The 13,382-nt window shown below is 38.6% G+C and overlaps 1 protein-coding gene across 2 annotated transcripts; it reads right to left on the bottom strand.

Moving 5' to 3' along the window:
* Nucleotides 1-951: 951 nt before the first annotated feature.
* On the bottom strand, nucleotides 952-13,215 carry LOC105044415 (U-box domain-containing protein 33). 2 transcript variants are annotated; one of them, XM_010922295.4, is made up of 8 exons: nucleotides 12,817-13,215; nucleotides 9,327-9,445; nucleotides 6,771-6,880; nucleotides 5,514-5,907; nucleotides 5,294-5,431; nucleotides 4,153-4,704; nucleotides 1,573-2,295; nucleotides 952-1,397 (listed from the first exon to the last, which is right to left on the bottom strand). In XM_010922295.4, the coding sequence occupies exons 1-8, from the start codon at nucleotides 13,073-13,075 to the stop codon at nucleotides 1,215-1,217; spliced, it is 2,478 nt and encodes an 825-aa protein (XP_010920597.1). In that variant the 5' UTR covers nucleotides 13,076-13,215; the 3' UTR covers nucleotides 952-1,214. The 2 variants fall into 2 exon arrangements, with proteins under 2 accessions (XP_010920597.1, XP_073113240.1); XM_073257139.1 differs by lacking the exon at nucleotides 9,327-9,445 and having other exon boundaries at nucleotides 12,817-13,051.
* Nucleotides 13,216-13,382: the final 167 nt, after the last annotated feature.

The following is a 13,382-nucleotide window of genomic DNA, read 5'->3' as shown; positions in this document are numbered from 1 at the left end:
TTGGTTGGGCTTCATTTGAACTGGTCCCGGTTCGCGGCCTGCAGCGAGTCATTCAAACTTTGGTGTACATTTTCGCATGACTTCCATCTCAGTCTAAAGTAACCTACGCAAGTCTCTGGTAATTTTGAAGTGACGTCTTTTGGTCCCGTGATCCAACCCCACGTCCCGCGCTCGTTCGATCTATATACGAGCCGTCTTTCTCCCTTCTAATTCATCACCATTTCCTTCCTTCTAACTCCATCTACGAGATTTTGAGGCTTTTGCTCATCTTTGCCCGTTTCATGTTTGATTAATTTAGACCTCCAAAAAGATCTCTGATTCCATATTTGTGTGAGCTACTTCAGATATGGTCTAGACTCTAGATTTCGATCCAAAGAAGCATGTAACAGTGTGGGGAACGACAAGAACGAAGAAGAGTACCAGACTGGGATGAGGATGGTTCTTTTTTTCGTTTGAAGCCAATGTCTTAAGAGCTACCTAACCAAATACCCGGCAACGAAGAGCGAGCGAGATACCCTCTCATCCACAAAAGAGGACAGCAGATTCCCCTATTAACAAGCTGCTTTCATGAGCGGAGGGACCTTCTGTTGTTCTTTTATATCAATCTTCTTCAGTTGTTTGTGACCTGAAACTAATTCAACAGGCTTAGCCTAATATCAAACAATTTGGATGGAATTAAACGATATCTACCTTCTTTCTTTTTTATGTGTACACAGCGAGCGAGGGGGAGGGGGTAGGTGAGACTGCCTACAGCATAACTACCCAATGCTACATGCAATACCTAAGCATGAATGCAGGACCTCTAATTGCTAAGGGGATATAACCACTCACACAAGCCCTAATTGACTGTGACTGTAAAATAAAGATATGCTTCCAACAAAAATAAACAAACACAAAGCTTCCGTTTATGCAAGCATCATTTAACCAAAACCTGCATGTCGGACTTGCACAAAAAGCACAAATTCTTGCAAAAATAATCATTAACAAATAAATGAATCGATGACCGACATACTGGATCCAAAATCTGTCACTACGCATGACCTACAATCAGGTCTTGATACGATGAAGTACTAGTGGTAGGAATATATATTTTGATATCGCTTCCCTGTACACCAATAATACATAAATGCATTTTTATGTGTACATCAATATACACTATCATGTATGATGGTATCAGAACTATGGGTGATGGCACCTGCTCATGGTATTCAGCTTCAACAGTGGCATAGCCAATCCTGTATAGCAAACCGAAGGGCATGGTTTGGAGCAAGATTCAGATGTTTTAATTTCAAATTAGTCATAGGAGAAGTTTCTCGACCACTCTCCAACCAACCTCGCAAAGCTCTTCCTTCGTAAGTAAATCCATCAGCTGCTACTTGTGGATCATGCATGATTTCCTGCAGCATGTAACATTATAGTATTAAAGTCATGAGGGCATAGATTTAATAATGGTTAGAACTTAGAAAGACAAACTAAAACTTCAAGAAAGAAGCTTGTTGTTAACAATAATCTGCATAAAATGAAGGAGCCAAGATCAATAATATCATTAATAAATATGCTTTTTTAACTTGCCTGAAGAATGGGACACAAGAAGAATGGGGGCACTGGCCGTTCCTCCATCAGATGTAGTTGTTCCAACTCTCTCACAACCTCAGGTGTCAGTTCTGGACGATCCCGGCTATTTAGCTCACTGCATTGCAACCCAAACTCTGAAAGCCTTCTTGCCACATCACTAGGCCATTCTCCTGCTGCAGGATCCAAAATTGAGGATAATTTCCTGGACAACACTGTCCTCCGTACCTCACTGGCTAACCCATGTGGAGGCCTCCCAGTGAGCAGCTGAAGAATAATGATCCCAAAGGAGTACACATCAGACTTTGGTGTCAACATTTCAGTCCTTTGGTACTGTGGGTCAGCATAAGAGAATGCACCCTTCCGCTCTGTGTTTCGGCGAAACAAGGGGTAATACTCTACATCCTCTGGCACCAGCCGGCAAGTACCAAAGCCACCAATTTTGCAGTTAAAATTGGAATCAAGGAAGATGTTCTCAGGCTTCAGGTCTCCATGAATGATCTTTTCAGGTTTGGAGGAGTGCAGGAAGAGGAGAGCACTTGAGATTTGAGCAGCAATGCATGTTCGGACCCTCCAGGTCAATGAAGGTGTGGTAGTTTTGCAAAAGAGACGATCATGGAGAGTTCCATTTGGCAGATACTCATAAACAAGGGATAAGGCTTCTGGGCACACACCAACCAAGGTCACCAGATGCGGGTGCCTAAGTTTGCTCAGGACAGAAACCTATGAACATATAACAAATCAAAGTGTCTCAGTAACAAGAAAACAAAGGAATAAAATAAAATATACAAAGACACAATTGAACTCATGTTGCGGTCAGTCAAGAATTTCAACTATTAGGAACATGCTATCTGGATACACTTCAACTGACTTCTGCAAATCAGGTTTAAAAACCAAAAACATCAGCCACAAAATATAAAAGTTGGTACAACATTAGGTTGAAAAGTACATAATATTAAGTCGATCTAGACCTACTCAGAAATTGCCTGACCATGATATGAACCTGACTTGTTTTGTCAATTCTGGTACACATCCACATATTCAATAATAGAATAAATATCTCCCCACTGGAAAGACTTGGAGTAAACCAATTTGCAAACTGGTCTGGGACAAACTATTAAAACACAGACTGAAAATGACCCAAGTCATGGAGACTTCATAATTATAAGATTTTCATGAATAATAACATCATTAAATAAGAGCCCTGTAGCACAGTGAGCAAAATTTCAGTTCTTAGTACAACATAGGATTATTGTACTCCAAAATGAATGCACTATCAGGAAATGATAAAGAAATCTAGCATTGTAGTACTAAAATGACAGAAAAAACAAAAAGTGGCGAATAAATATGATGGCGTCCAAGGTGAAAAACCCAAGTGATGTTACAAATGCTTCAGCCAGAGCTGCTGTTGGTATTGTAAATTGCCTCAGTTCCTCGATTCATTCTGTGGCGTAAAATCCATCATTGGTTAAACGATAATTTGGTTACGACATTTTGGGCTTCTCTCACCAAGGCTATGGCATCTTTTGCACCAATGATGGCATCTACAATCTCATTCATATTCCGATTGCAAAAAGGAAAGAACGAGCGAAACATGATCTACTCAAGAAATTGGAGAATGTTTTCTGAATTAGATGAATGGGGATTGGAGTTCTCTAACATTTGGAGCTAGGATGCAATAAGCAAGAACCAGAAAACCCTAACATCTCAAATGCTGCAACCATGCTCCGGCATGCAAGTGATAGGAAACATTTTCCAGCAAGTATAAAGTACAAGTATGAACATAAGCATAGAGTAAGAGCCCAAGAAGCATTCCTAAAGATAAGAGAGAATAAAAGTTGTTTGGATGGGTTTATTTCTAGATGCTGCTATGCCAAATTAAGAACGAGAGAAAGTATCCAAATACCATACAAATAATGCTTCCACAGTAATATGAGATTTTAAAATTTTGAAGAATGTTGTTGCATGATTAACCAGTCAAAGAGAGCCTATTAGTTGAATGATGCAGGAGTTTCATCTGCATCACATGCAGGCTCCCACAGCACTCCACCAAAAGAATACCTTGATTTGTGCAGTGGCCCAAATAGATGCAGGGGCAATCACGCAAGCATTCGTCCAATAATGGCACAGTATCAATTCAGATAATTACATCCTCGAAAAGGTTTTGTCTGCTCCAGAGCAACCTATAATACTTAAGTATTACATATGAAAACACTGTTGGTTACCTACTTGCCTCATATTCAATGGTTAGGTATCTCTATTTCTGTGCCCTGCACAAATAGTAGTTGTAAGCTATCCTAACAAATAACATGTATGTTCTGCCTCCCATTAGGCCAAGAGGTGAAATCGTGGGTGGCTATACTGACTGGTTTGTCGAATGCAGACCTCTTGTTATTGTCTATGCAGTGGAGTCATTGCACTATCCACAAAACTTCTGGGGTGGCCATCCACTCTTGAGTTGACTACTAGTAGCACCCCAGCATCACATAATCTAAACATCTTGATACCGCATACTAGAATTTTAATATCTACCTGACTATTGCATAATATTTCTATTTTTGAGGGGGAGAACTAGCACACCTCTTGTTGGAACTCCATCTGACCTTGAACATTGTGTGGATGCAACTTTTTTATCACCACACTTCTATTAAATATCTCTCCTTTATAAACACATCCATAGCCTCCCTGTCCTAATTTGAAGCTCCCCGAGAATCCGCAAGTAGCAGATTCCAGATCTGACAATGCAAACTCTGTCAAATTATATGAATCTCCGCCGAAACCAATAAGCTGACTGCAATTTGGAGATGTGGCTTGACTATTACACCTCCACCTCTCAAGCTGTGCAACAGCTTTCTCTTCCTGCTCTTGGATCTTCTGCCTTTCAAGCCTGAGAATCGCTATAGATGACTGGATGAGATCCAATTCAGCTGCAGCTTCATCCCTGCGAAGAGACATTTCTTGAGCACCGGCATCAAGAGTGGCTATGGTACTCAAGGCATTCTGTAACTCTTTCATGGTTTCATCCCTTTGATTTATGAGCTCTTTATGCTGCAACTTGATCGTTGTTAAAAGGTCTTCAAGTTCTTCTCTGATTTTAATTTCACGTGCATGGGCAGCTTCAAGAGCTTTTACCTGGTTAAAAAAAGAGGGGAAGAATCAAATAAATTGATAGGAGGATTTATTAACAAAGCTTCTGGAAACAGCTAGCATCCCAATAGCTGATATATGCAGCAGCAGCACAATGCATGTCAACTAACATAGCACCTGAACAGTGGTGAATTTTGCTAAATAATGAGAATATTTGATTTTAGAAGGAAAAGCAATAAGAAATAGAACGAAAAGTAGAATCTCGGATAGTAGTTACATAAAATGCACATTTTTTGTGTGCGTGTTTCTTTTTTTTCTTTTTTCTTTTTTGTTGTTCGGGGGGGGGGGGGGTGGGGGTTCAGAAAGTGTGCATCATTAGTCCAGAAAACAACAGAAGCTATCAGGTCGGGGAAAAAAAACATGCAAATAGAAGACCTGCAGTAAAGATAAGCAAGATATTCTTTTAACTTAGCAAAGATGAAAATTCACATTGGCTTCAATGGCAAAACCTATCATTTCAAGCATTTAATTCGGAGTTGTGCCATTGTAGAATCTTATGGATGTCATCTCAGCATATGAAGATTGAGTGAACTACTGTGATGGGGTTAGGATACATAAATGTATACATGCTTACCTTGTCAAGAGCTTCTTCAACTTCTGTTTCCACTTCTCTGCGCTTCACTAGTTCTACAAATGCTTCTTTCTTTGATCTTTCAACTTCTAAATTAACTTCTTTGAGCTGATCAAAAAAGACTTCGGGCTCCAGTTTATCCTGCAGTGGAATCTACATGAACAACAGTCCCTGAAATATTTCCAAAACAACAGATGGAGCTGAATATCATCTTTAAACATACCTGGGAGTTGATTTCTGATAAGAACCCTATATCAACAGGTGAAGTAGGACATGACGGGGAACATTCTGAATTAGATAGATTTGTGCTATCGACAATACTAGAATCAGTTGAGACCACCACTCCTGTATTATTGGATTTGCCTCTGTCTCCTTGGAGATCAGCAGTCATGAAAGTATTGGATGAGACATACTCTGGATTAGGCATAGGGTCACAGCAGTCCTTATGTAGTACAGCTGCATCTGGACTAAAAACCGATAAAAAAGAATTTGTGCCTTCACTAGCCTCTCTTGTCCAGACATGTCTACCTTTGCAGACAAACCATATCTCACAGAATGGAGGCGCATTCTTTGCAGCATACGTTACCTTGCTGGAGCTCCCTTTTAACTTGAAACAACTGTGGGTAACCCAAAACTTCACTATTAAAGAGGTAGTATAATATGGCCTATGTTATTCATCATATAACCAAACTCATGGGATAAAACTGCTCTCTTTTTTTAATTTTATCTAACAACTACATAAACAAAAAATAAAAGAAGCTGTCAAACTTAATTATGTGGTCTAGACTCTGGATACATGTCCATATTAAATGTAAAGCATGCATCAGATTTGGTCTACATGAACAGTAAATGTTGGACATGCATTAATTGTTTGTTTATTCAAGGATAGCAAAACATAAAGCCACCAAACAAATTCATCTTTTAACATTAAATTGGTGCAATGAGAGTGGTGGATTTGAGGAGGTTGACATCTCATATGAGGCAAATTTTTGGCATGTCTCTAAAACAGCTATTTATACCCAAAAGCTTGACAAATAAGCCTTGCAAGCTACGCTCCAGCAAATTCCATAGTTTATACAGTATATGCTCAAAAGTTGTTCCCACTTGAATTCTAAAGATAACATTATGTTTTTTTCTTATATATCTGATTTGAAAGATCCTGAGAATGCATTACACCTTCGGCCAGACTTACAAAAAATCTCGTCACATATGATGTAAAGATGGATGCCAATGTCTGATCTTTGTCAAAGCAGAATGGCACATTTGAGTTATCGTCCATCCTACCCCACAGTGATGGGATTGTCATAAGAGACAAAGTTGACTTTCTTCATTTATTTCTGAAAAAGTATATTTGTCTAAAAACTTGCAAGGAAACCATAATCTTGTAACTAAATATATGTGATCATTATAGCATAATTTTATTAATTTGAAAGGCCAGTGAAATAAAAAGCGGATCAATATGATATGGAGAACCACTTACTTATCTGGTGCTGAACCCATAACAAGTCTACGGATACCATGTTGAACCACTAGATCTACAATTCCGTTCTGAATCTGTTCAGCCTCAGTCATAATAATGCTTGGTTGCACCTGCAGAGAAATTATTGCTTACTAAGTTTATAGAAAGCAGAGAAGTCATTGTTAAGATAATTTTGAGAGGAGTATAATAAATATGCAATTTATTTCCACTTTTTGAGAAAGTCAAAAGAAGAATCATGCCTTTCAGAGAACTTTCAGAACAACCAAGACCTATTTTATATTAATTGGAAAGTTCCATCATTATTTACCCAGATAGTTTCTTTTACTACTAGATCAGGAGTCTAGACATGGGCTTAATCATGCAGGTATGCATGTCATGACGCACTAAGACTAATGAAACACCACAAACCATGAAATTTTTTAGACCCCATTACTGTAGGATTCTTAAACTATTTAATGGGTTTTTCCCCTCGATTTAATACTCCAAAAGTGTTTTCTTTGGAATATCACATTGCTGACAGATCCAAGCTAACCTACAACTCATTTGAAAAGAAACACATCAACAGCATTCGGAAAGACCTTGGCTCACTTTTTGTTTCTAGGCATTTAAAAAGTTGAACATCATGATCAACATTTCCCCTTTCGTTACTAGTGCTTCTAAGCATGCTATGTGCAGCAGCACATTGCTGACTTTGCATAAAAAGGATTCAGGCTCAAAGTTTAAATGGATCTCTCTTAAAACTGAACAAATCAGAAATTCATCCACTTTTGTTGAAAATGTGCTTAATACCTTGAATATGTAAAAGCTTCAGTCCTACAATTTTCTTCATAACTTTTGCATTATTCCAGCTGCCTTTGCATGGAAATGATGTTTAGACAAATATTATAGCACTCAAATCTCTGGCTTAGATCCACAGTCTTAGTGTTTGTGCAGTGCTGTGGCCCCTAGAAGTAGACTTTCAATGCCTAATCTGATACATGTAGCATAGCATAGTAACGGACATTGTTCCACAAACTTTAACTGTCTAATAATTCTGTTGTGGTTTTCACAATGTGATCTACATAGATTACTTTGTTCTAACCACGTGGAATCTCTTAGCAATTGGACACATGTTTTCACGTAAAACCATAGTCATGCATGTTGGCACTACAACATGTTTACCTATTCACTAACCTTTAATATCCAAATTAATTCTATCTGGCCTCACTTAGCTTTAACTCAGTATTTTCAGCACTGGAAACAATCAAAATATCACTCACAGTCTCAAATGGATAGCAAATCTGTTGCACTGATAACTGACACCTCCCAATGGCCAATGTGGTATTGCTCATTGCACTTTTCTATACTCAAGAAAATAAGTTAATATCATATTGTGATTGAGACCTATTGTGTATCTCCCACAATTTTGACACTCTGAGATCTAGCTAATCCATAGGAAGTGGGAATCCCACAATTTCACTGCCGAATCAATCTTCCAAAACTGTAAAAATCTGCTTCGCTTCATCAAGAAAAAGACTTGATCAAACTCCACGCTCCACTCTCCAGACCAAGTAATAAGACCAACATATTTGATAGCATGGACTGCTGTACCACCTTATATTGCCCAGTATGGGGTGTACCATACCATACTAGATGGGAACCAATACGAAACTCGGAGTTCAGATCAGTATAGGTCCTGTACTGCCTAGTATCAAGGCCTACCAAGGTGTACCAAGATGTACCAATGTGTGTATTGACCTGTACCAAAGCATACTGTGATAAAAAGTGAGAAAGATGGTTAGAAGACTCTTTCTACATAGGATATGTACCGTACCATACTGATCATACTATACCGAACTGATAAGACACCAGTATGGTACCTGGTACCAAGATTGCGGATCTTGTTCGATAGAACTCCTTTTATAGTATTCTTCACCTCTAATTGAAATGTTCGAGAAATGGTTGTTGCGCTAAGTCTAACAGACAACCTCCATTCCATAGTGACTTAGAAAAATAATTAGCTAGAGCATTCCACAAAATTTTTGGAAACCTTATGAAAGAAAACATTGTATATAAGCAAAAAAAAAAAAAAAATCCTTCTATATAAAGATTTGCAGCAGCAGAAATGATTTTTGTTTCGACAATCAGCATTTTCTGTATCCTAGATCATCATCAAGAGAAATAATCAATGGTTCATACTTTCAGTTCAAGGATGATGTGAAGAAAGTTCTTATATATAGATAGCAATAATTTCAGAGGAGAAAGTGGAGATTAACAAAGGTTGGATTATGTGTCGGCAAAAAAGCCACTAAAACTGAGAGAAAAATAATTAATGCATAAGATGAAACCAACTATGTATTCTCAGAATTTGCTATGTTATCACACTAATTTTCCAATCCATATTCCGAGAAAGGACTACATTCCCAACAAATGAAGATACCACACTATACTTGCTTGAGACATGTTCTCAAAGTATATCATCCAAAATAATCAGAAACCTATAGAAAACAAACCAGTTATCATTCAATTCTTTTATGAAAGTAAAAGAAAACACATTCATTTTTTTTAAAGAAGCACCTGAGCCTCATGACAAAATCTTAAATAAGTCAGTAGGATCCTCTTTGTTATTTCCTTCTCTGTTCGTCGATACACAGAAACCAGTTCCTCATTTGCTTGACTTGCAGGAATTTTTCCTACTGCAAATAATATGTCAGCAGTAAGACTTCATAGGAACACATTGGAAGAGAAAAGACAAAAAACATTATAAAAGAGTTGCCAAAGATTAAGATGGCAATTTGAAGAGAAGAGTAAAGAGGAGAAAAATGATGAGCAGAAAAGAACATTAGTTGTACAATGTGACTCAATTTCAAGGGCATACCCTAGGTCGTAATAGGAGTTCTTGATTAAATAAGATTTGAAAAGTAGAAACTTAGTCCAGGATGTGTCTGAAGCATGGATGAATGTATATAATTTGTGAAATATTTCACCTGCAGATTACTATTCATATTTACTGCAAACTGGAAAGAAAAAGGTGAGTTTTTAAGTTCTAATATGGTGAAAACCACAAACAACTTATCGAATTTAATAATATGCAGATCTTCCACGAATTTTGCCCACGACATCAGATTTTGGTACTTCCACAAATACTAAACACTGCAAAACAGTCATTCTAATATATAACATCGAGGTCCATCCAACAGATGTTTATCTTCCTTGTCACACGAAATAACATAAAGCCAAGGAGAGATAATGCACAACCCTTGAACAAGCTTCAGATTTATAAAAGCCCCACTTTGTTATCTTTAAAATGATAAACAGTTTTCCAGACATAACATGTTTAAAATTATATACAGCCCACCATGTAAAGAAAGCATGCACCCAGGTAGAAAAAGGCTATTCCTCAAGAAGAGATGAGAAAGGGAAGTTCAGGGGTACAACTCAAGGACACCCTTTAAGGCTTCCATTTTACTAAAGCAAGGTGTACACCTGATGCCAATTTTTGAGGCAAAAAAGAGGCAAGTATCACCATATGCTCTTGCATGATCCCTTTAACATTAAGAATGCAAATCTTGTTGATATATATTTTTAACCCTGCAAGAGGTGTTTTTCTAAAACCAATATTACTAGTGCTACATGGAAATGGTAACTCCCACAATTTCTTTATCCTCAACACCTCACTTCAACGATCTTTGATCAATATACAGGTATTCAAAGTACAAACGAGTTGGATGTCTGTTGTCCCAACTATTCTTGTTGGTCCCAATACCAATATGGAAAAGGAAAATTTATAACAGAGTTTTCATATAGTTGGTTCCTTGGTGTAGTGCTTCTTCCCCTATGGTGTTTATTGGTGCTGGTGGAATAGGATTGACCTATAATACAAAACTCAATAGGTGTAACCTTTCACTCAATACTCAATTGTCAAACCCTTATGAAGGTGACCAACTGTATGAAGAAAACCACACTCAAGATTTGCCGTACCAGACTAAACCAAATGGTACCGAGCATACTGTACTATACCGATTCGATATCGGAACACCGTACGTGGGTGGGCGGGCGTACGCCAAACCAGCTCCATACCAACACAGTAACAAGTTGGCACCGGTACAGTACTCGATACCGAAACAGCGAATCTGGATCATACTATTTATGACTTAAAACAAAAAAACAACTAAAATAACTAGCATAACATATCTGCAGCTTATACCTTCCATTTCTAGGCTAATCCATGTTGCCCCTACATAATACCTTTAAATGACTAATATTTTTTGCTGTCTTTGACATCTGGAATTATAACAAATGATTTTTCACATCTTAGCGATAACATTTTGAATTAGTTATCTATTTCAATAATTAGAGTGACTTAAGACAATCTCCATGCAGAGAATTTGGCCCTTGAAGATGATTCCAAACCGTAGCGACATGGCCTCATGATTCCTTCAAAGGTGGTTGCCTAGACTACCTGATAATCTATGACATCAGATCTATGGGGTCTACAAATGCACCATGCTTCCACTGTTTATGTGTTCCGGTAGGGTAACCAACCAGCAGACATGCTAGCTGGTTGCAGAGCTGATCTCTCTAACTCCATGGGAGATGTTATTCCTCTTCCTCTTGCTTCTTTAATTTTTGCTTGCTTGTACTATTATGAGATACTAAATTGAGGCAGCATCTTCCTTCTACCAAAGAAAAAAAATATAAAAAAAAAGGGAGAAAACCAATGATTTGTGTAAATATGTGTATTACAAACTGATGAAGTTCCAATTGTCCATAGATTGATCAAATCAACAGCTACATGTAGGATGCAAACACAAACAACTACAGTATTGGACCATATGTCCACACACACCTACATCACACATCTTTCCTTCGTTAACCAACACATAACATGAGAATGCTTACATCAATGTATCACAAGTTTCTGCTTTACAAATGACATATAAAAGGGGCTGCTTAGTCTTCTGCATTTGTAAAAATGTCATTGTTATTGTTTGTGCATGACACCAAAATAAAAGTATTTATAGATAGTGACCATGCGGTGTGCAGTTACTGTATGTCATTATTGTGAACAAATGTATAATACAAGTTAAAAACCATCTTCTCTAGACAAAAAGATGCCAATGAAACTTTAAGAATAGCTCAGGTATATTGACCAAGTTGCAGCATAAATAGTCAACTCCAGCTTACATTATCTGAATGGAACCTTGCTTGTAGACACATTAACTCCCCAACTCAATTGGCATACCTAATATTGTCCTTGAAACTAATCTAAGTATATCATATTGTGTATTAATCATTCAGAAAAATAATAAATTTTACCTACAGCTTTTTTGTTATATCAGTTTTATTGCTTTTTGGTACACGCAATTATTCTTCAAAGGCACATTTCCTTTATTATTTCCTAAGACATTTCTATGATACCAAACAACACATTCAGCCTGTAAAAAGCTTTTCCACTAATTTGCCCATATGTCCACTACCCGGTTTTCATATAGATTCATGCACAGCTTTTCCTAAATTCTAGAGCCTGCCCATCCTAAAAGGCTAAAGCAACTAGAGCTGAGCCCTAATTTGCCTGAAGAGCCCAAGAGGCCAAGATAAAGCTAGACTTATTAAAAAGAAAAATCATGCTAAGTCTCATGTAATACAGCAACTCCATGACAAAAGACTAGAACTTTACCATCAAAGAAATGATGCAGATGCTATAGACAGCAGAAGCGGCGACAAAAAATGCTATCAGACAAGAGAAAGAGCTATCAAGACAAATCAATGGAAACCCAAAATCGGGAAAGGCCACTCAATTACAATAGACGCAAGGACGCTAACAACAAAAAAGTAGTTGAACTTTAAAATAATAACAACAACAATGGTACGAAAAATTGAGGGACAAAAAAAAACAGCAGCTGCGTATATATACACGAAAACTCAGCGTTAATGACCGATCCGAGCATGATCTCGACCAATAGAAGGAGAGAAAAGAAGAACAACAAGAAAACCAAAAACAAATTGACGAATTTGTACTAGAAGCTTTGAAAATCAGATGGGACAAGAGTTCAGAGAAACTAACAGAGGGTGGGGATCAACGGAGACGGCTGGTGAACGTGGAGCAACCCAATCTCTCTGCACCCGAACCGCCGGAAGGCCCATCGGAGCAGCGGGAGGGTCTTTTCGGGCGACCTCCCCACCGCCACGTGCAGCCTCCGCTCGCGTTCACCGGGCGCGGTGGAGCCGCGTCCAACAGCGCGTCGGAAGGCCGCCGGCGACGGGGGCCCGCCCAAGCCGGCGACGGTGGGGCTGGGGGGCGGCGAGGGGCTCAGGACCTTCATGTCGAGAACCGACGAGGGCTTCTTCCAGCCTCGGGCAAGGAGAGGAATGAGGGGCAGAAGGCGAGTAGGAATTCGCTTCCGTTTGATACCGTTCTTCGGCTTCTCTTACTCATCCGTCCCAGGGCTGTCCGAGTGCTGACTTTGGCGACGCGTTGATGTTGAACCGAGGTGAGTAGGTGTGCTTTGAGCGTCCACATCATACACGCCGACGGATCTTTTGGCACATGCTTAGTTTTAAAGATATTTGATATTTTTCAACTCTCATCAAATAGCGTGCTCTCTTTCCTGGCTCTTTCTCATTAAAAGA

This window comes from Elaeis guineensis, chromosome 5 (genome assembly GCF_000442705.2).
Source record: "Elaeis guineensis isolate ETL-2024a chromosome 5, EG11, whole genome shotgun sequence".
Lineage (NCBI taxonomy): Eukaryota > Viridiplantae > Streptophyta > Magnoliopsida > Arecales > Arecaceae > Elaeis > Elaeis guineensis.
This window is presented reverse-complemented; position numbering and strand designations above follow the sequence as displayed.

Bases quoted from the DNA above. Each gene is read 5' to 3' on its own strand.
- LOC105044415 (XM_010922295.4), bottom strand. From the start codon at position 13,075: ATGAAGGTCCTGAGCCCCTCGCCGCCCCCCAGCCCCACCGTCGCCGGC. The intron at 5,908-6,770 runs GTAAGTGGTTCT...GGTTACCCACAG, and splicing joins ATGGGTTCAGCACCAGATAA to TTGTTTCAAGTTAAAAGGGA. The intron at 4,705-5,293 runs GTAAGCATGTAT...TTTTTTAACCAG, and splicing joins TTGAAGAAGCTCTTGACAAG to GTAAAAGCTCTTGAAGCTGC.